This window comes from Physella acuta, unplaced genomic scaffold (assembly GCF_028476545.2).
Source record: "Physella acuta isolate Inbredline_101_S28 unplaced genomic scaffold, ASM2847654v3 ptg000057l, whole genome shotgun sequence".
Classification (NCBI taxonomy): Eukaryota; Metazoa; Mollusca; class Gastropoda; family Physidae; genus Physella; species Physella acuta.
Genome location: NW_026731577.1, coordinates 129,138 through 153,050, shown reverse-complemented (window position 1 = coordinate 153,050; position 23,913 = coordinate 129,138). Strand labels below are relative to the sequence as shown.

The 23,913-nt window shown below is 32.1% G+C and overlaps 2 protein-coding genes across 2 annotated transcripts; one reads left to right on the top strand and one right to left on the bottom strand.

The window, feature by feature from the left end:
• The first annotated feature begins 1,765 nt into the window (after window positions 1-1,765).
• On the top strand, window positions 1,766-13,323 carry LOC131947474 (CD2 antigen cytoplasmic tail-binding protein 2). Its single transcript, XM_059308700.1, has 7 exons — window positions 1,766-1,979; window positions 8,523-8,644; window positions 8,996-9,085; window positions 9,708-9,878; window positions 11,886-12,077; window positions 12,304-12,466; window positions 12,911-13,323. The coding sequence occupies exons 1-7, from the start codon at window positions 1,853-1,855 to the stop codon at window positions 13,165-13,167; spliced, it is 1,122 nt and encodes a 373-aa protein (XP_059164683.1). The 5' UTR covers window positions 1,766-1,852; the 3' UTR covers window positions 13,168-13,323.
• A 91-nt stretch (window positions 13,324-13,414) lies between these two features.
• LOC131947466 (uncharacterized) lies at window positions 13,415-23,911 on the bottom strand. Its single transcript, XM_059308688.1, has 13 exons — window positions 23,626-23,911; window positions 23,384-23,480; window positions 20,668-20,774; window positions 20,112-20,218; window positions 19,712-19,889; window positions 18,919-19,026; window positions 18,624-18,712; window positions 18,118-18,231; window positions 17,495-17,603; window positions 16,342-16,510; window positions 15,870-15,967; window positions 13,862-14,026; window positions 13,415-13,697 (listed from the first exon to the last, which is right to left on the bottom strand). Exons 2-13 carry the CDS (start codon window positions 23,478-23,480, stop codon window positions 13,569-13,571), a joined length of 1,470 nt encoding a protein of 489 aa, XP_059164671.1. The 5' UTR covers window positions 23,626-23,911; the 3' UTR covers window positions 13,415-13,568.
• Window positions 23,912-23,913: the final 2 nt, after the last annotated feature.

Below are 23,913 nucleotides of genomic sequence, written 5' to 3'. Positions count from 1 at the left end.
GGTATTTTCAGTCTCAGGGCTTCCGCGTAGGTCAAGACACACAGCCGACTCATATGATTCACGATCGGATTTTGTCAACTTTTTTTTAAGTAACACAATCGTAAAATACGCTTTTGTTCAAAGGGTTTCTTTTCTGAGTAATATCGGTTATTTATTCCTTAATCCGGAGTGAATTTTTCCGATTTTAGTCTTCGAAAAAACGCCCCCCCCCCATCTAGGAAAGCTGGAAAGCGGTTTTTCCGGTCACTTTTTCTTAAGGATATATGTTTTACAGTTACACAATCAAGGTGGAAAACAGTTAAATCAGTATGCAAAGGCTCTCAGCCGTTAAATTTCTGTACTTTGACTGTTTATTATTTAAAACTGAAGCTTAAAATGAGCTTTTAAATTTTTTTTCTACCCCTTTTGGCGCCCCCCTAGGGTCGGCGCCCGGGGCGGCCGCCCTCCCCGCCCTCCCCTAGCTACGCCTCTGCTCGTGAGCTGCATACAGTTGTACATGTGAAAACATGTTTCTGTCTTTTATACTGTACATCATGTATCCGATCGCCATGAAAAGTTGGGAAACTGTTGAGTACAGCCCCGAGCATAGGTTTCTGTCACAGGACTGATATTTGTTTACATATCGGATGGGTGACGCCCCACGGAAATATGTGATTTAGCGACCCGAAATCCTCAGTGGCTATCTGCACATTAGATCCACTTATTGTGTGTCCCCGGTATATATCTCAAAATTAAGAGCCCCCCGACTTATTAGTATTGGTGTGTCTCGTTGGTAGTGTGGACAAAGCCGCGCCCCAACATCTAAGATTCAAGAAATGAACTGCCGACATTGTTCACATCTAATTAAACGTCTGGAAAACAGGACACAGGTCTAAAAATACACGATTGGTAACTTTTAGATGAAAACCTCATTAAAAAATTGATGTGTAGAGGGGGTGGAAGCCAGTTTGGTGTGTTGTACATTTGATGAATCCGTGCTTCTCTTTTGGAAAACTGAGGGACCAGCTCACGTGTTGGAAAACCTCTGATTTATTCGTGTACCAGATGGAAAAAAGGGTCAAAAAATTTTTCGTGGGGGGGGGGGGGGGGGGGGGGGCTTTTTTTCTAGTTCGCTACTGATCAATGACTTTGAGCTAAGGGGTCATCCATAAATGTCGTCACGCTTTTTTTGACGATTTTAACCTCCCCCCTCCATCACACAAAAAGCCAGCCCCCCCCCCCCCAAAAAAATATAATAATTACGCAACATCTCAGCCTACAACCCCCCCCCCCCTCAAAACTGCAGTTGAATTTTTCTTAAAATACGATATTTTACCAAATTCTTGTCTGAACTCTGTCAATATAATAAGAGTATTTTAATCAATTCCTATTACAATTTATTCAAACAGTTTTCTAAAACGTGAAATAACGGCTAAAATTCGTTTTCTAACATTTCTAACATTGCTTTTTTTTATAATGCAAAAGTGTGACGTTAACCATCTGGACCCCCCCCCCCCCCCCCCCCCAATCATACACGGTCACAAAATTACGGACCCCCACTCCCCCTACGAATGTGACGTCATTTATGGACGACCCCTAAACAATCGATTCATAATAGAGAGTAAAGCAACATTCGATTTCGATGCTGTGTGTGTGTAAAGTGTGTTCTACAGAATCAGAACAATGTCATAGCCAACAAAAAACATTATAATTAAATATAATTCTTTATTTCCACGTTAACGCGCAACATTAAAAAAAAAAATACGGAACCGTGACCAAGGAAAGGTAAATAACTCTTAACTGATCTTACCGGGGTAAAGAAACACCAAAGAAATCGCGTTGAGGTGTAGAAATCTAGAATCTAACAACGATAATGGCTAGCACAGGAGAAAATCAAATTCAGGACAAAGCAACTCGCTTTAAAGAAAAACACTCATTAGATAGTGATGAAGAAGATGATAACACAAAGTACGACGTATTAGCTGAAGATGACATTGAAGGTAAGTAAAGTTGGTAATCTATCGTTTTGGGTACGTAAAATCGCCCGCGGCTAGTAATGTACGAAAAAGTTACCTCATTGTCAAGGCTTTAATAGAAGTATATTTTGATATATTTGTGTCAAATATTATAGATAAATGAATAAATAACCTAAATCAATAGCTAAATATATCAATATAGTAGGTTGAATTATGGATTTTTTAAAATAAAACATTATGTTATTTCAAATACACCATTAAGTTCCTTACCCCTTAAGAGAACATTTGACACCACATTTAAATATCTAGCTTACTCGGTTGACGAGAAAAGAGAGAATTTGAAAATTATCCGAGAATGGAAAATGAACGACAAAACAGCGTTCTTACTCCTCGACCGGCATAACATGACGTCGTGGACTTGTGTCCACGAGCTTTTAATTCCCGCCATGGTAATTGCGTCAGCTTAGGTTATTTACTCACCGGAAAATAACAAAAAGCAACTGGTTGATAATTAAAACTAGATCTAGTTATTTTATTATTTATTAAATTCTATTCTACATGTTATTCATACCATTTTATGAAGTAAAGAACACCTGCAAAAATCAAATGGCCATAATAAATATTTTTATTTCAAATTCTAATTTTAAATAATAAATATGCTTAAAATAATATGATAGTAATAGTTAAGATAGTTTATAAATACAAATACATTTTACACTCAATTCACATTATGGGGATGATTATATTGAGTCAACAGTGTGGCAGCTGAGGTTCATACATGGTATTAGTGTCTTTTTTTTTTCTTACATTACATTTTTTTTTTTCATTTTGAAGACATGACGTATGTTATTTTTTTTTCTTTTAAAAATCTCCAAACATCGTCACTCGCGTGATTGCTTGCTTATGTTTACTATCCTGTGGATGAAAAATCCCACTACGGTCGCGGGTTCACCGTGAGTTCAGTACACGTCATAGAATGAACACGCGTACACGAGATGGTCGGTGTCTTCACTTCTCTCCCCCCCCCCTCCCCCCCTTCTTCAAGCAAATTAAAAAACAGACCTACTTCCCTACTTCTGGTCATTTTTTTTTTAAAGTTCGGTCATTTTTTTTTAAAGTTCACATATCAGACATGCTAGACAGCCAGCTGTATAAATTTATTTTTTTTTAACTAGATCTACGTCTAGCTTAAAAAAATAAATAAATAAACGCTTAAAATGCCCAAAAACAGATTATTTAGCGCCAAAAAAAAAAAAAGGCCGCTGAACGAGCATTTTTTAAAATATGCAGCAATGAAAAAGGCTCAATTAAGTCTAAAATCGCCCGTAATTAGGCCTAGCTCTGAAAAAGGCCACTGAACGAGCATCACTGATTTATATAAACGAATAGGCCACGCAGCGTTGACGAGGTTAACCACCGGTCACGAATGCAGCAACTGTCGGCCCACAGTGAAGAAAAAATCAATATACTAATAAAATTACTAATACAATAATAATGTCCATAATTTTACTTTTTCCGCACATGCTACAATTGAATTATAATTAAAATACTAGACTTAACAGTTCATTCCGTAAAAAACAAAAACTAGTTGTTTCAGTCTGGCAACTAGCGTAGCAATGACGTCATGATACTAAAAATAGCGGATAGAAATGTCAGCGTGGGTACCTCATTTTGGGATAAGATTTTGGAAACCAGAATCAATAATAATGTAAATATACAAGGTAAATATCTCAATTATATAATAACTTAGAGTCTGTCGGGCCGTTTTCCCCGGAGGTCGGTCGTTTTTAGCGGCGGTTCAGTTTTTACGGAGAGCGCTCCACTAGAAATCCTCTCATTATTTACAACAACAAATATCTCGATTTTTTCTGGCATTCTAAGGCATATTATCCATTTTATTAGCATTTTGCATTAAAATAATGATGAAAAATTGCGAGATTAACAGGTTTTTCATTTGTCGTGGATAGGACCCCTAAAATAAACGTAAAAACCGTCAGAAAACGACGCGTGACGTTTCAGGGTCAGAGGTCAATCCAGCCATCTAAGCCAAGAAACGGCCTACAATATAGGCAAGAAATTAACTTTTAACAGCAGTGTTTGCGAGCAGGATTTCCTATATAAACAGCAGCCATTTGTAAAATAGAGTTGCCTTCCCCTGATCTCGCGCTATAAATTAACAAAGAAAGAACTTAAACAAGATGGCTGCTAGAGTAAATGAGCATGGTTGCATCTGTTGGAAACATCGCTAGTATTCATTTATTATTGAAAAGTTTTAATTCAATTGTTTGAAAACAGGTACATAAATGAAACAAGGAAACATTTTTGTATTTTTCAAAACACAAATCCTCCTCAAAATGTGAAATAATTATTAAAATTTAAGGAGTCACCTGTTTTTCACATTACTAGTCGCGGGCGATTTTACGTACCCAAAACGATAGATTACCGTAAAGTTTAGTAAAGCTAGTTTAGTAAAAAATAAAAAAGTTTGGTAAAACTCCATTTTAGCGTATTTTATTCTCCGTTGCTTGTTTACCTCCAGTTGAGCGTATTTTATTATAATAACCGAAACACACCAAAACATTAGGAAAACACGATTTATTTATTTGTATTGTATTTTTTGTTTTGACAAATGAATAAAAAACAAAGAGACAGACTTTGTTTTAGTTTTTAATAATTTACTTTTGTCAAAACTTGAGAAAAATCCAAATTTAGAATGTTGAATGTACTATGTTCGTGTGTCAGTTAGAATTTTCAAGGCAATGGGTGAAGTACGTAAACGTAACTCACAATTGCAAGGCGGTTAAGTTTGTATTGTTACAAGTATTTATGAACTTACAATGAACCCAAAACTGAGGCCAACACAATTTAAAACAGCTATTGCCCGAGCAATGACGTATGCTGATAATTAAAGTCATTGTGAACTCATGGTGAACCTGCGACCGTGTAAGGATTTTTCTCACGCTGACTATCACAAGATATTAAATTAGTGGAACACTTCTAATGCTTTTTTATGTTTTTTTTTTAACCTTTTCTAATTAAAAATCACATTCTTAAAAAAATAAGTAGATCTAGATCTAGTGTTTTCCTGACGTTTTTGTGTGTTTCGGTTGTGTTTATAATAAAATACGCTCAACTGGAGGTGAACGTGAAGCTGGGAATAAAATACGCTAAAATGGAGTTTTACCAAAAGTTTAGTTTTAAGTTTTAAGTACTCAAGTAGTATTTTATTCCCCGATTCACGTTCACCTCCAGTTGAGCGTTTTATTTATTAAGTATGAGCCGACCCGCGGCGTATCATATTGCGCTATTTACTAATTTAGTCTACTGTCTAGTTGTTTTATTTTCTACTTTTTAGTAATTCATAATTTTGAATTCGACAGTACCAATGCTGCAACTTTTTAACATTTTAACACTATCAGTAGCTCGTTAAGGACAATAACCCCCCCCCCTCCTTTCCCCAACCCCTATCCCCCCCCCGTGAAAGCAGCCTCCTCTAAGTTATCTCCCCTAAGTTTAAAATCGTTTCAAACTAAATTATCTGCCCCTAATAGCCGTCACTAAACCCAGCTCTATGATTCTAAACATTTAGATTTTAGCGTGAACAGCTCACCAGACCATGTAGGGGTGGGGGTGGTAGGGAGAGCGCTTACAGCTTGGTGTTTTCTATGGTCTCCAAGAAGAGAATTAAATATATAAAAAACATTAGGAAATCTTTGGTTTTGTTTTTTAAATTAATTTTGTCAAAACTTGAAAAAATAAAATTGAATGTGTAGGCCTACTATTTTAGATTTTCTTACTAAATCTAAAATTTAGGGCCTACCCAATTTTAAATTTAAACATGACCACTGAATGATAGACATCCATATTTAATCCATTAGGCACTAATTTTGAAGTTTCTAGTTTGTTTTAAACTAAATTACTTAATTAAATATTTATTGTCACTGAGTGCCATGCACGACACACCTCTCCATGACAACCTCCATTTTGTTTGAAGCTACAAAAAGCCATGAGTCCGGTTAGACTTTTTAACTGGCTATGCACAAGAGTTCTTCACTAGTGATCACCAAATAGTGGTCACGTGGTTTGTTTTTTTTCCAAAAAAATTTGGTTGTCATCTTTTTGGCCAGTCTTATAAAAAAAGGGCTGATGATATTTGATTTATTTTTGCATAGACTGATAAACCTAATAATGCTTTAGTATGGAAATCAATTTTGTACTATGGAAATTTATATTTAAAAAGTTATAGTATTTTTAATGAAACATCCTTTAAATTTAGCCTTCATTCTCCAACGCAAATTTTGAAATGTTTTTCTGACATATATAGCCCTGCCACCTATAGCTTGTTGTTATAACGTGAAAATCCCACCATTTTGCGTGTGCTAAACATTTTTAAAAGTAATTAGTAGAAGGTCTCTGGAATTAGGCAGAAAAATCGTCGGAAGTCATTGGTCCGGTCCGGACGTCATATTGTTGTTAGCAACCGACCACGCCTCTAAGTTAGCGAGTAATCCTATACTATTTATTTAGATCTAGATTTAACTTTTTTTTTCTTGAAAATGTGTTCTTGTCAGTTAAGATTTTCCTGGCAACAGGTAAAGTAGAAACGCATAACTGCAAGGCATGATACTATAAATTAACTTACATGAACTCACAATGACCCTAAGCTATGACGTATGCTGATAATTAAGGCCGATTCTAGTCGGAAAAAGATACACATGCGCAATGGAGTGAAACTACGACTTACTTTCACAGCAATGTTTTTTATCGTACTGCTCATGCGTTTGTTTACAACCGCAGAACCCTAGCCCTAACCCTACCCCTAATTCTTGCTCAGGTATTAAGGTCACTGTGCATGCGCAAATCTATCTTTTGCCGACCAAGTGGAGACAATAGGGCGAAAAATCTTTTTCCGAGTAGTCACTTCGGATAATTAAAGTCAAAGTGAACTCACGGTGAACACTTGACCATGTAGGGATTTTTCTCACGCCAACAATCACACACTATTTAATTGGAACTGTAAGGATAATTAATAATATTTTTTACTTTTTCTAATTAAAACATATTCATAAAAAATAAGTAGATCTAAGCCTCTAGGCCTATATCTACCAACTAATGGTTCTAATCCTTAACTTAGTCCTCTTTGCTCCTTATGGAGCATAGGGCCTCCACCATTTCCTTCCATTTCTTCCTATCCTCGGCTATTAATTTTGACATCTCCCAAGACATCCCTGTTGGCTTCAGTTCTTCAAGAAGACTCCGCCTCCAGGTCTGTCTTGGGCGCCCTCTCTTCCGCTTTCCCTGGGGGTTCCACTCAAGAGCTTGGCGTGTAACATTTGTGTGAGCCTTTCGCAGTGTGTGACCCACCCAGCGCCACTTCCTCCTTCTTATTTTCACACCTATAGGCTCCTGCCTAGCTTTCCTCCATAGTTCCAAGTTCGGCACTTTGTCCTGCCATCTCAATTTCAGTATAATGGTTCTAATCCTAGTGTTTTCCTAACATTTTTGTGTTTTTTAGTTTTGTTTATAATAAAATACGCTCAACCGGAGGTGAATGTGAAGCGGCGAATAAAATAAGCTAAAATGGAGTTTTACCCTACTATTCAATTTCTATTATAAGTTAAATTAGTTTAAAATTAGTTAATCTATCATTTTAGGTACGTAAAATTGCCCGCGGCTAGTATTGTAGTAATGTACGAAAAAGTTACCTCATTGTCAAGGCTTAAATAGAAGTATATTGTGATATATTTGTGTCAAATATTATAAATAAATGAATAATAAACCTAAATCAATGGCTAAATACTAATAACTAAATTAATAAATAGTTACTTTAATAGTAGTGTAAAGCAGGGCACTAAGAGCTGTGTGGTATTAGGACCCAATCAGCACCCCACCCCCACAAAACCCCCAATAAAACTACTATTCTACTTCTAAGATAACAACCACTGCTGTTCTTTGATAACAGAGAAGCAGAGGATTTATTTTATCTAATGTATGACCCACTTGGCCCAGCAGGAATTAATTCCACTGCCCTTTCCCTTAAATTTCTCATCTCCATAAAACCATTTTGTGAACTTTTTTTTCAAGTAGACATAACTTAGGAACCTTCACTTTGTAATAAACCAAATGAGTTTTTCAAGCCCATTCTTTGTTCCTATATTAAAGCATTGCTTGCTGTACATTTTAACACCATTTTTATAACTATGGCTAGAATAGTTTTATTTTGGCGAATTTTTTTCCTGCAGTGATTGTTGATGCCAAATTAAAATGGCCGACATTTGTCCGGTTTTACCATGCTATAAAGTTTTTATCATTATCAGAGTAAAACTTGACTGATCAATATCATAATGGTTTTATTTGTTAGATAATAACTAAATCTACATAAATACATTTAGGTTGTCTACTAGCTTGCATGTTCAGAAAAGTTATAACAGATATTGTTAAGTGCCCTCTGTGCAAGTTTCTCATTTATTAGACCACTGAATATATACACTGGTATAGGAATAGTTAATACAAAATGTATTAATTGTTTTAAAAATCATAATTTAACTTGTACTTTAAATGATACAGGTCAGGAAGAGGCTACTGTTGAATTTGATGAAAATATCCAGATTACCCCTTTTAATATGCGAGAAGAGCTTGAAGAAGGACACTTTGACACAGAAGGAACCTACATTTTTGATAAGACAAAGGTTAGGGGAATCAAGTTTTTAGTTACTGTTTAGATATTGTATGGTTATATATTAAGTAGCTTTTTTTTTACATTGATATTTGCATTTAAAGAACTAACCCTAAAGTTATTTGACTTTACTTGCTTTTTGTTTATTCATTGAAATTGAATTGGATCCTTCATTAATATCTGAAAGTGCTGATATTGATATCCAGAGGGGTTTTTGCATCTTCTTTTGGAAGAATTTTTTTGTTAAATTATGTATGAAATCAAACTTAATGACAGTTCTAAAAACTATGAGGGATACCTTCAGGGAAGAAAGATATTAAAACGAAAATTCACATATTAATTGAGCTTTTATTGATTCCAACAGGAAATTCATGACAATTGGATTGACAATATTGACTGGGTCAAAGTGAAGCACACTAAGCCAGAAGACGCCAATAAAAAGCGGCCATTTGAGGTATCTATTTAACAAGTGCATTGTTTTGTAAATAAACAAGGGCTAGAACATGTAATTTCTGTATTAAAATAGTTAAGATCCTTTTTTAGACATAATGATCCATAGCGCACATGAAGTAGTTCATGTTTCTAGTAGGTATATGCAGGGCTGGTGTGCCTTTGCTTTCCCTTACGTCACTTAGGTACCCATTAGAGCTGGGTGGACTCAGTCCAGACCAAGATCTAACTTAAGACCATTGGGTAAGCAGTCAAGTGCTGTACCATCAAACCATGCTGTTCCTTGTAATTTCTGTGCTAATTCCCAGCTAAAAAAAATTAGCAGTAAATTGAATAAATGCAACTTTTGAATACATTTGAACCTAACACCGGACACGTCAGTTTTACTTTTGAAAAAAAAGATACCTAAACTTTATACTTCATAAAATGTTGATGATAAACAGCTGAAAAAAGAAATAAAGTTTTTCAATACATTCAGTTTTAGTTTTATGATCTGTGGTTATAATAATTGTAAGTGAATGAAAATACACATTTTAAAAATCATGCAATGGGAAATGAGATTGGCAACTCAGTTGTGAATAAAGCAAACCATTTGTCTGTGAAATCAGTTTATTTACATATTTCAGTATAGTGATGACTCTGACGATGAGAGTGATGAAGAGAAAAGAAAGTCGAGCACAATACAAACATATGAAGAAATTATCAAGATTCTACATGAGGGAGAAACTGTGGCTAAAGCCATAAGAAGATTAGCCAAAAACAAGTCAAAGATTCCTTCTGCCAGTCAAAAATGGAAGGTAATTTACTTTCTTTTCGCTTTTATTGTATTACTAGCATACCCATCCTGTGCCTTGGTGCGGTCTCAGAAAAAAGGCTGACCCAATATTTTTAGAGGATTTTATCTATGCTGTGAGGTAGAAAATCTTGGCAACCACCCAAGTATCTGAGGCATCGCATGAGCCATAGGTTACATTAAACATTCGTCATGAACCACAGCTCATCTGACAGGTGGGGATGAGGTGGCTAAACTGCATAGTGTTTTCTATGGTCTCTATGAAGAGAATTATATATATACGAGCCGAACCGCGGCATATCATACGCCGTTATTTAGTTGTTGTTTTTTCTACTTTTCAGTTATTCATAATTTGTTAATTCGACACTACCAATGCTGCCACTGAAAATATTTCTTTAAAACACTATAAGTAGCTCGTTAAGGACGATAACCCCCCCCCCCTCTCCGTTAAAGTAAACTCCACTTAGTTACCCCCCCCCCCCCCACCTTACGTTTAAAATCGTTTCAAACTAAATTATCTGCCCCTAATAGTCGTCACTAAACCCGGCTCTGTTTGTAAACATTTAGAGTGAACCACAGCTCACCAGACCATGTGGGGTGGTAGGGAGCGCGTTTATAGCTTGTTTTCTAGCGTCTCCCAGAAGAGAATTATATATATATAGATAGATACTAGCCATCCTGGCCAGGCCCTGCACCATGACTTGTGCGTTTAGCAATCAGCAATTAGGAAATATGTTACTTTTCAAATTAACCCTAACCACAACCAACCGCAATAAGAAAAAACAAAAACAACGTTAACATGTTATTATAACAAAGGCAAATACAAACGCAAACATAAAGAAAACACAAATGAAAACAAATCCAAAAACAAACTCAAACATAAAGAAAACACAAAAGGAAACGCAAATACAAATAGAAACACAAACCTAAAAAATACATTTTTACTAGTATTTATTTAATTTGCTTTTCTCTGTCTGTCAACTGTTTTTCTGGCACTTCTGACAGATTCGTTTCAAAGTAGGCATTTGGGTCAAGATATGAAGACAATGCAATCTGACATTTAATTTGAATTAATTGGACGTCTAATTAATTTTTATGAATTAATTAAAATTGTGTCCAAATTAGTAGGCTGTCATACCCAACAGTTCTGCACTATTATATGCGCGTTATCACGTTCATAAATTACGCAATGGTTTTTAGTCATGCAACTTTATTGTAAATTTTAAAATGTAAAGTGCTGAAGAAAAAATTTGTAAAAATTCATAAAAAACTTTTTAATAACAAGCTTTTATGTAATAATGCACTAAAAAGTAGAAAATAATGTTCTTTAAATATATAATAAATGACTTCTATTTTATATAACTATAAAGAAAAGCTTGGGTCTGTTCCTTAATATTAGTAAAAGTATCCAATAGATAATAAAGTGACCCACATAAAAGCTTGTTATTAAAACATTTTTTATGAATGTTTTAAAAATAAAAGATCCTTAGATTTAGCAATCATTTTTGCTTTATGAAAATAAAAACTTATTAGTATTATAATTATGGTTGTCTTTTGATCTTTGCACAACCAGGCTATTATTATCCACTCATTTAATTGTATGGCCTTTTTTATTTTACTTGTTTGGAATTTTTCTTTTACTTTTTTGAAATTTTTTTGAAAAAAGTCACTCAAGATAAATTTTAAAATAAATGAAAATATAGTTATTGCATAACATTCAAGTGAAAACAATTGTTAGACATAAATTGTCCAAATGAAAATTTTTGGTGTTAAAATAAAAAAAAAAGTTTATTGTCCAAAATGACTGCATTAATTTTGTCGGTCATTTGTAATATAAATCTAAAAGACGTTTTTTTCTCTTGTGAAAAACATTAACTTTTGCTGCTTTTAGGCTTTCACTATTAAAGTTGATGACATTTTTGTGCAGGCAATTTCTCTGCTTAATTTTAAAATGATAACTTTATTTGTACTATATAAACTAAAGATATGTCTTTTGTTTCTTTTAAACTAGAATAAAAAATTGAAAACTGGGTCTAAGGCATCAGATGAAGATCAAAACGCTATAGATAGTGCAGTCGCAGAACAGAAGGAAATGTTGAGGCTAACTGAGTTATCTGACCAGCTTGTGCAGCAAGGACTCATTGAGATCTATGAAACACCATATGAAAGGATCGCTTTTTCATTGAAACAGTTGAAAGATAAGGTGAACTAAATCTTGTCTTACCACCCGCTTTGAATCTCTGCTATTTTAGTTTATGCATGCAGTGTAACAAAATACATTTAAAATTTTAAAACTAGAATCTAGAATATTAAAGGCAAATTATTATTAATTGACAAATTAACTTGTTTGGCTTGGATGGTGAAATTGGTATAATTTAAATACAAAATGATTAATACATTCTTGCGGGGATATGTTCTTTTTCTTATAGACATCAAGACTGACAGTAGCTGAATCTATGAAAGATGATGATGCTCTAGACATGTTTGCTGAGGACTTTGATACAAAGGAGGCAGGGAAGAAGGCCAAAGTAACAGATGGTGATTCACAGGGAGAACAGTCTACGCAAAGTAAACCGTCAGATGAATTTAAAGGTTATTTTTTATTTTTACAAGTGATTAATTTCCATTTTAATTTCAAAGTAAAAAATAAAGTAGAGACTTGGAAATATATTCATTTTTCATTAGTTGTATTTGATGGTATTGTTGAAAGAATAATGAATAAATGAGTGTTTTGATCTGCTAGAAGCCATGGAAATAACTGGTTTCTTTTTGTTAAGGCAATTTGCAGTGATCCATTTAAAACCTCAGGCATTGACTTAGAATGTTATCTATTTCCACAATGCCTTATTACAAAACTCCCCTATATAACTCATTGTTATAATAAAATCTTAACTCCTAGTTCTCCACGTGTATGATCTCATTTATAGATGATACATTAGACATAATAAACTGATTAAGTAGCAACAATAACGAAAAACTTTAATTTTATATGCGCATGTGTTATTAGTTAAATCATCTATTGATATACTTCTTTAGAACCTTATCTGCCATCAGCATCTCCATCATCATCAACAAAAAAAGATTCTGAGATAAAGACAGAAAATAATGGAGTTCTGTGGGAGTATAAAACAGAAAACACAGACGATTCAGAAATCAAAGGCCCCTTCACCACATCGCAAATGATCACATGGGCAGAGGAGGGTACATTTGGCAATGGGGTGTTCTGTCGCAAATACAAGAGTGAAGGACAATTTTACAACTCCTCCAGATTAGATTTTGATTTGTATGAATGATGTACATGATCTTTTTCTACACTTTTGAAATATAAGAATTATGTTAAGAAGTGTAAATTGCAATTTATTCATCTGAATAAGGTATGTAATTTTTTTAAAAGTGTTATTTAGGAATAAAGCTGCATTTATAATTGTATGTTATTAATGTGAATAATGTATATGAAATGGTAATGTGAAAGTAAGATATTGTGTTCAACAATATTAAACCAAAAGGAAAACTTTTTTGTTTGTATTAAATTTAATAAACATTTTAAAAACTCATGTAATATAGATGTCAGTTCAGTACAAAAAAATTACTGATAAAAGATGTCGGGTAGCTTTTAGTTTAATGGAAAAATAGCAACCCACTTTATTGTGTGCCTCAATACTAATTTCAATTAAGCATTGAATTTCCTTCTACTTCAAGCAACAGTTTTGGCAACTTTTTCCAACAATATGTGTGCCATGGCTCTTGTGCTGTCCTGCACATACCCTTCAGTAAATGAAGAAATTAGACATTCACCATCGGCAGCAGCAAATTCTTTCTTTGCCTGAAATAAATATTATCACAAATTATGTAATTCCTCAGTGGCTAATTGTAAAAAAAGCCTAATAAAAAGCGCTAAAATAAAAAAAAAAATCTCTTTAAAAAATTTAAAAAGACTAAAAGACATTTAAAAAACTTTTAAAAGACCAAAAGACATTTATTGCACACCTGTGGGTCTTCTATTAAATGTACTAAGATCCCCAATGAAAGTTCATACATTTGTGCATTATTAAGCTTGAGGAGAGCCAGGAGGTGCTGAATAATACCTTGCTGGACCAGGTAACTGTTTACCTGCTTCGAGATCTTCGTTGCTGCATCTACTAAATAAACTGCCTGAAATTTTAAAATGTATGCTGAAGTTAAAAATAATGATAAATAGGGGATTAAATGGAGTTCATGTTACTTGACCTCAGCATGGTGTAGTCAGTATTATGCCCAGCCGCCTATACTTTCCCTAAAGAAAGTCAGGTACCAATCAGAGCTGGGTGGACTCAGGACTTCCTACAGTCAAAAGTCCGAACCAAGAACCGAACTTGAGACAATCGGACTAGCAACCAAATGCTCTACCCTTTGACCACACCATCCCTTTTTACTTTCTCGTATATACGTAGTATAGAGAAAGTATTGTAATCGTGCAAAAAAAAAAAATCGAGATTTTTACAAATCTCGACTTTTTACCCCTCACTGATACGGAAAAACATAATTTTGCAATCTTGTCCGTATGTCTGTGTGTGTGTGTGTGTCTGTGTGTGTGTCTGTCCGTGTGTAAACACGATAACTTGAGTACCGTTACAGCTAGGTTGACGAAATTTCATATATAAGTATTTTATCAAAATCGTAGATCCGTATCAACTTTTGAGCGATTTCCGATAACCGGAAGTGGTACTTTTCCTACTTTGAATTTTTTAAAAGCCTATAACTTGAGTACTATTTCAGATAGATAAATGAAATTTCACATGTAAGTAAAAGATCTAATTCTCTACCTTCTGTTAAATTTTGAGTAATTTCCGTTGACTGGAAGTAGTAATTTACGCTACTTCCGATTTCTCAAAAAACTAATGTAAATTTTAAAAGTACTAATAATATTGCGCACTATTATGCGCTTTTTTTATTTGCGTTCACTTGGTGTGCAATTAATTTGTCTACGAGATTTTATTCTATTTTTAAAACTTTAAGTATTTAAAATGGATTAAAAATCATGTCTATAGCCCGAGTTTCCATCCCCTGTTATTTTATATAAGAATATTTCGAGAAAGTTTAGGGGAGATCACTTCCGGTTTATTTAAATGATACTCATAAAAAATTATGTATTAACTTGTAATAACTTTAGGGGGTCTACAGAGATTGCCCATAAGCTGTTTGCCAGAAAATCAATAACCAATATTGCCCAAAAAATTGTATAATTTTTGAATAAAATGAAACTTGAAATAAAATGTATTTAGTTTTAAAAAATGAACGTTTATATGCAACATGCATTTCCCTGTTTATTAATTTTTATGTGCCCTTTAAAATAAATAAACTGTTATATTGGTTTACAGATGTTTCACTGGAAAACTACATCATGTTTAATTAATATTATTAAGTTAATACTAAAAAATATTTTTACAAAACAATTTAAAAATCTATTATACAAACAGTAATAGGTTATAAGTTAAGAGGTATTAATACCCAGTTCACTACTATTATTATGATATCTTCTTTCAATCATGAGTATGGCATTCATAGTGAGTCTAAATTTCTGTAACATGTTTTAAATAAAATATCTTCTGAGGATATTTCAGCGTATTGTAGGCATCAAGAGTCAGAAATATTGTTAGAGAGAGGAGGAAGGACAAATCAGCAAATGGTATGATTAGTTTTGGTCTGGGCTAATGACAATCTTCAGTAGATTTTGTTTCTGTGCTTTAATTTAAAAATTTTAAGACCCTACTTTTGGGTATTATCTACAAATTGGCATGTTAAATACAGACAATTCCACAAATAGTATGATTTACAATAAGAATTTGAAAGTAAACAAATCTGATCTGATGATAAGGCATAAATATTTTCTTTTTATTCTGTTAAAAAAAACAGCCTTTGAATATTGATGGCTATAATGTTATCAACAACCAAATTATTAAAATCATAAAAAGTTATTTTTTTACATTTTAATTCTATACATTTCATCATCACTTACCTCTGTGGCTATATCCTTGTCAGAATGCTGACAGAGTTTAAGAATATCTTTAAAAATGTTAGTTTGAAATACTATGAGCAATCTGCAGCTTGGATCAGCTGTAAAAGTCATTGAAAAGAAATTTGTTAATGAAACTGCACAAGTTTTTTTTTTAGCAACCTCTGACACTGAAACCATTGTTTTAAAAATAGTTTTGGAAATAAATTTCTGTTGGTTACACACCTTACTTAAAAGAATAAGCCCTATCTTTTAAATACAAATATCAAAAGGCAATTTAAAAAAAAATATGACTTGGATTAAAATGTATTGACTGGGTTGTAATAGAATTAAAGTTCCTTATTCAAACCTGACCATCCATGGGACAAGTGAAGTAAAGTTAAATATTTCCTTAGAACTCAAAATTTTTTAAAACATTTTCTTAAAATTTTCAAATTTTTGTTAGACATAACCAGTATATATAAAAAAACAATACCTGTAAAGTTTTTAAGGAGCCACAATGTTTCACACACTATTAGCTCATTTTCACAAGAGAGACATAAATTCACACTGGAATAAAATTGGAGACTTTGGCTTGCTGAAATTGCCAGCTCAGTGCTGAATCCAATGATGTTGCCGAGGCAACGCAGGTAAGGTAGTATGATCTAAAAAAAACAACATGACTACTGCAAGTGATGTTAAACATTCAGCTTTAATAATAAACTCCATGTTCTACGACATCATATAAAACAAAATATTGTCAAAGCTTTGCTCCATAGGTATTCGGAATAGTTTTTAGCAAATGATGTCCAGACAGATTTATCCATCCATACCTACTTTCAGAATTAAAGTTACATTAGCAATCATAATGACTGAGGATTTTCTTAAACCAGGCTTTGGTTTATTCAAGCTTGAGACAATGGTCACATTTAATAATAAATAATCAATTGGTTATATTCAAACTGTTTAAAAAAGAATTAATAATAATAAGGTCCATTGTTTAAAAAAACACAAGCAGATTAACAGCACAGATTTTATTATATTTCCAATAGCAATTTTCATAAACAACAAGAAATTGAATATAAAGTGATATGACACAACATGATAAAAAAATGATAGGATAAATTTCAGTGAAGCAAGAAATTAGGAAACAGTGGAGATTTATAGGCCATATGTTGAGGAAACTGGCTACAAATATTACCAGACATATCAAGAGACCAAGAAGAAACAAGAAAAGGACCCAAAAACACCTGGCATAGGGAAATTGAAAAAAAAACATGAAAATTATTGCAAAGAAATTGAAAACAAAATTAGCTAGGGACAGAAAAGCATGGAAGAATGTTGTAATTTGCCTTATTGAAAAAAAGAGAAATAGGAGAATTTTCTTAAGAAAAAGTATTGGTATAGAACAAAAAGAAATAATGTAATCTTTTAGAGTTAGCTAATCATATTCTGATAAGGAGCTCTGGATAAAAACTGTACATGCATTTTGATAAGAGCTAGTAATTTATCAGTAAGATCTAAGTGTGATATTTGGCTGAAAAATAAACAAATCTGACCAAACTATTTAAAAAATTTTTTTTTGTCAAGTAGCTTAATTTGTTGAATGTGTTCGCCTTAGTACTTTGTATAAATGAACTAGAACTGACCTGATCTATTTGGTTGTTTTCCCCGTCTTGAAGAAGCTGGGCAAGTTTGTTGATCAGTAGGTGCAAAATTATTGGGTAATGGGATTCATATTTCAGCCATGTTTCTTGTCTGCTAATAAAATAGAAGATAGTCTCATAAAACTTGAGATACATATCATGAATTCTAGTGATAATTGATTTTGTGTAAATACCAAATTAATCATTTAAAATACACAGTTTTTGGTATCATAAAAGAATTATTACAAAATATTTTTAAAAAAATCAAACTGTAATATAACAATCTAACATCTTGACTGGCACATTATAATATCTTGACTGGTATATTATAACATTTTAACTGGTATATTATATCATCCTATGTGGCACATTATAGCATCTTGAGTGATCTATTATAGCACCGTAACTGATACATTGTAAAATCTTGACTGGTACATTATTATATCTTGACTGGTATATTACAACATTTTGAGTGATACATTATGACTTATTGAGTGGTACAATATGATATCTAGGCTGGTAATTTTAAATCTTCACTTGCATACTATATCTCTATATAACTTTAAAAAATAAATTCATTCAACAGTACTTAACTGCACACCAATATAAAAGCATATTTTACTGACCTGGAATATATACTATACACCAACCATCCAATTTCGTAGCTTAAATTATTTACAGAGCGGCTGCTCTGTAGCAGTGCTTGAATGGTAGTATAAAGTCTGTTGTCAAGCATCAGGCTAAAAGTAAACACAAGAAAAATGGTTAAAGTTGAACAAGCCGTACAGGGAATTTATATCTAATTGTTCAATTATTTTCTGAGTTCCCATAGCCTGAATGAGATTGAAAAAATAAATGCCGGAATCTACTGGGTGCAAACTATCACAAATTCTATAGCTATAAACAAAAACAAAAACCTACTTCATATCCATTTTTGTCCTATCATCAAATCTAAGAGAACTACTAATTTACCACATTTACATAAAAAAACATTTTAACCGTAAAAATAAATAACAAAAAGTATGAAAACATGGAAAATAACTACACACATATTATTAAACAAATAATACTAAATATAGTTCTTTAAAGAGAAAGGTAGGCAATCAGATTAGGTTGAAAAAAAAAACCTCACCATGTACAAGCATGTGTTTTATCCTTTGCTAAGTTGATTAAGGCTAAGAGGACACTTTGTGATCTGGATTCATGTTCTTTATCCCAACTCTAAAAAATTGCAGTTAATCAAGCGGTAAGAATGTTATTGATAATATTTTTCTTTTTAATTAAAGACTTAAAATATTATTTGTAATGAACTATTTCTTAAATATTTGATTTTTACAAATTATCAGACTAATTCTGTTTATGTCATTTGAATGATTACATAATAAAAGTTATTGATTAATTCTTATTAAACCAACACAATCACTTACTGAGCTGATCAAATGAACAAGATGAGAGATGCAGCCCTGCTCTCGCAATCTGGTAATATTTGCTTGAGAATCACCTGCTAGGTTTGCAATGGCCCACGCACACAACTCCTAAAGAAACCACATGCCCAAAGTAAGATATTGTTAAATAATAATAGGCTGTATTAAGATAAGATTATGTAGTGATATTTTGTTATAGATATAATATATGCATGGAAAGAGTAAGGGGAAAAGGGATCGGTGGATGCCTGTTATAAGCTGTATTATTTTAATGTAACACCTCCATATTGGTTGCATTGTGTTAGGTGTTAGCAGTCATTGTCTAGGGGTATAATATATGTATGTGGCACCTGAACTACTCACAGTAACATGAAAACTTTTTCAAATTAAACTCCTACTAAAAAAAACATGGACTGGAGCGTTCAGTTTCTTAATATTTCTTTTAAAGCTTAATTGCTATTAGCAGATGATATAAAACAGCCCAACTTTAAAAATGTGTATTTATGTAAATACATACATGTGTATATATATATATATATATATATATATATATATATATATATATATATATATATATATATATATATATATACACACAAACATTTTTTTGTTCTTTACTTGCATTACTATATAAAAAGAAATAAACTATAGACACAAGAATTATTTTAGTTTAGGCCTACCTGCTTTACTATATCAATAAAAATAAAATATAGACCTAACAAGTTTAAAATGTTTTTGAAGTGTACTTGCATTACTATATAAGAAAAAAATAAGCTACAATAATTTTTTTATGTACCTGCATTACTATATCAGAACCTTGTAGAAACTGAATTAACATGGGTGAGAGGCGGATTACATTGGGGACACTATGGGAATCCGCAGCAGCTAAATTGATGGCACACCAAGCTGCAGCATGAAGAACCTCTACATCTCTAGACATGAAGCAGGTGTTTAAAGCGTTCAAGCCACCACAGCTGAAAAACATTTAGGAAGATATCAATATTTTTACAGGCTCTACTGTTTTACTTTTTTAAAAATTAAAAATCTATTTATTTCATGAATATACGCAATTTTAATTTTTATGAGTTCCATATTATTTATCTAGGATTAATTGAAATGCAAAATTATTTTTTTTTTGTTACCTGAATTCTTTTACTTAAAAATTATTATTATTCTACTAATGAAGACTGTATTACCTTAAAAATGTTACAGCATTTTTAACATTTCTTGCAAAACTTTTATGAAGTGTAGAAAGCCCTTCATGTTTCTTTCCATGCTTGAGAAGTTTTGTTGCATTCTCAACCTAAATAATTAAGTATTAATTAGCCTAAAAATTGTAAATATTCAAATTTTGCATACCAATAAAAGAGGTCTTTAGGGGTGAGGGTTAAGTGGTCAGAAGAAGGCATGGTGTTCTTAATGAAAGACTACTTAATCAAAACTATTCAGGTTAAAATTAAAATTAATTAAATTTTAAAATATTGAATTTATTAACATTAAAATAGTTTTACTTCTTCAATAATTATACATTATTAATTATAAAAATGATGTAATAAAATTTCATCTTTTAGGCCATCTTAAAAAAATATATACAATAACATTAATAGTCTATTATTTTTCTTATAAAATATTTTTCATACTAATTATTCTGTATTAACTTTACAAGATTTTCCACAAAAATGTATACATCAAGTCTTATTGTTTAGAAAGGCCTATATATATGATTTCAAAATAATCATTTCAGCTATTTACTGTGCTTTTTTCTTCCTGATCTGTAAGAAACAAATCAGCTTCTTCTAACGTGTCTACTTTTAGTCTTTTGCTGATCATCAGACATTCACGTCGCTGTTTCTGTGATTCTAAAAACAAAAATGTAATTTATTTAACTTAATCCATTAAATCCATTAACATATAAAATTCCGATTTATCAACAGTGTCTACTTGGTAATATATAATATTAACATTTTTTTTTCAGGAAATTAACTTTCAGCCAAGTGGCTTTCTGGCATTTTTCCCATTCTGACAAGTGTCCATTCTATCCATTTGGGCAACTGTCCATTCTGGCGTTGTATATATATATATATATATATATATATATATATATATATATATATATATATATATATATATATATATATATATATATATATATATATATATATATATATATATATATACATATATATATATACATATATATATATACATATATATATATACATATATATATATACATATATATATATACATATATATATATACATATATATATATACATATATATATACATATATATATATACATATATATATATACATATATATATATATATATATATATATACATACATATATATATATATATATACATATATATATATATATACATATATATATACATATATACACGTGTGTGTGTGTGTGCATGCGTGCGTGTGTGTGTGTTCATGCAGTGGAAAAAATTCACAGATGATTAGTATGATATAATGTGGATCAAAGTTGAATGTTGTCATTTTCATGTCAACTGTCTCGTGCCTCTAGATCAGGGGTCTCCAAACTTTTCAGCCTGAGGGCCGCACATAAACTATAAAATAGCAGATCTGGGGCAGACAACACACTCGAAGTCCAAGTTTTCTCTCAAATTGTTCTTCGTGTATTTCATTCTTGAAAATGTTTATTCACACATGTATGTTTTTCCAAAAATTTTAAAGGTACCTAGATGCAAAAGTTTTGACATTAGGAAAATTTTCATTAGGCTTAATCTAGACTTCTAGAAGGGTGGCTTATTGTTTCCATTTCCATGTGACAAAATCAGTTTTGGTATAGATTACACAATATAAAAATAGAGATTATAGAAGTTATAGGTATAACTTGTTTATATAGGGTCATATATACGAGCCGATGAATGCTTGCTAGAAAGAATCTGTTTAGATACCAGGTTCAAATCTGTCTTTGAGTCCACTTAGCTCTGATGGGTGCCTAACTTATGTTAGGAATAATAAACATGACTAGATTTAGAATTAACTACACATCTCTTTATATGCTAAGGTCAAAAAAACAGAAGAGCTCTACTATAACTGCTCTGTTAACCTATAAATTAATTAATAAATATGGGGTCATTAATCTTTTAAATAACACTTTTACCTTCCTTTTAGAGTCTACACATTGAACTTAACATACACGTGCTAACATTTTAAAAGAAACAACATTCTTTTCCTGCATACAAAAAGTAAAATTAAGACGATAGTGTTCTTGTTTTTAAAAAAAACTGAACATTGCACTATCTGAACCACTCTTATTGTAATTGTCACAAAATTACCTACCCTCCCCAAAAAGTAAGACTTTATTTATGGACTACCCATTAGTGGAAAGTGGACAAAATTTTGAAGACGTCATAAATTGACTTTTTAGACCCCTGTTATAGAACTATTTGTAGAATGTAGGCCTCTTATTGGCTATTATCAATAAATAGATATAACAATTATATTATAATATTTATAAACTTTAAATAAAATAAAGTTTAGTTATCAGGCCTATAAAAATTATTAATAAAAAGCTCAACAGAATATCTTGAAACTATAGATAGATAGTGAGCCATGTTTTTTGTGGTTAACAATAGAGGAAATAAGAAAGGCACTTATATATCATTCCATTTTCTCCAGGGGATGTGGGACTCCCGAAGAAATACCTAAAAGAAACTCTGGTAAGGGAAGATTAGGGTGTGGTATATGGTTAAATATATGCATGCATAGTACATCGAAAACATTGCAATAAATGGAAGCAATATTGTTTCCCCACTGCGCATGTGTAGTTTGTTCCGGCTAGAATCGTCCAAAAATAAAATGTGACTTTTGAGTTAGGTGTGTCTTGACCTCTACTGAATTCCTAAGAGTGCCAAAGTCAAAGACTGGCTCACCGAACTACTAGGGTTAGAATTAAAGGGAACCCAGTGAGCTACTGTACCATGCCATAGTAAACTATCATAGTATAAAGACATCTAGATCAGATATATATTAAAATATTTTATTTCATAGTCATTAGGCCTAATTTTTTTTAAAAATTGAAATTACAAGATAGATCGATATTAGATCTATCTATAGTCTACAGCCACTACAGGCATTAGCCTACACATAGTAAATAATAGTTAATAGCAGTGGCTTTTATAGGCCTAATGCCTAATATTAAATATATAAATCCTAAATAAATAGGCCTATATATTATATAAATTATATATAGATCTATAGATTATTATTGATCTAGGCCTAGCTAACTAGCTAGAATCTAGTAGCTAGAATCTAGATCTAGAATTATTTAGATTTAGTCTGATTTAGACGTAAAATCTAGGACATCTTTCATGGCATTCATCAGTGATTCATGGCAGTCTAATACTCGCTACTCATTATACAATAATATGCTGCAAAAAGATTCTAGATCTAGATATATTATTCTATTTTATTACTCAATATTACCATTAATGGCTGTCCTGCTATTGCATCTTATAGTCGTTAGGTCACCGAAACCTTGCTTGTATAAATCTTGGTGATGGTGTATGTCTGGCTTCGCCATCTAAAAAAAATTAAAGCATTGACTTGTATTTTTAGTTTTTTGTAATCACTAGCACTAGACTAGGTTTAAGGTTTATATTTAATTTATTTATAATCTAGATCTAGATTTCTAGAATAGAAGTAGTTGAGTAGTTGACTGTACTCACGACTGATTTTAGTAAGTATATTATTTATTACACAACACTAGAATCTGGAACAAATTTAAAACTACTCAAATGTCATAGCCTGAGCCTAGATGAGATGTAGATCTAGATCTAGATGATACACACGAGACTACGCTGATAGATCTTAACTTGTCTAGATTAGATCTAGATTCTAGTTAATTCTACAATTCTAGTATTACAATACTAATTTTGAGTAGATCGGAACTTCTACGGTTATTTTTTAAGTGATCTCCCTTTTTTCTCAGCGTGCACAGTTACGAGATCTTATTA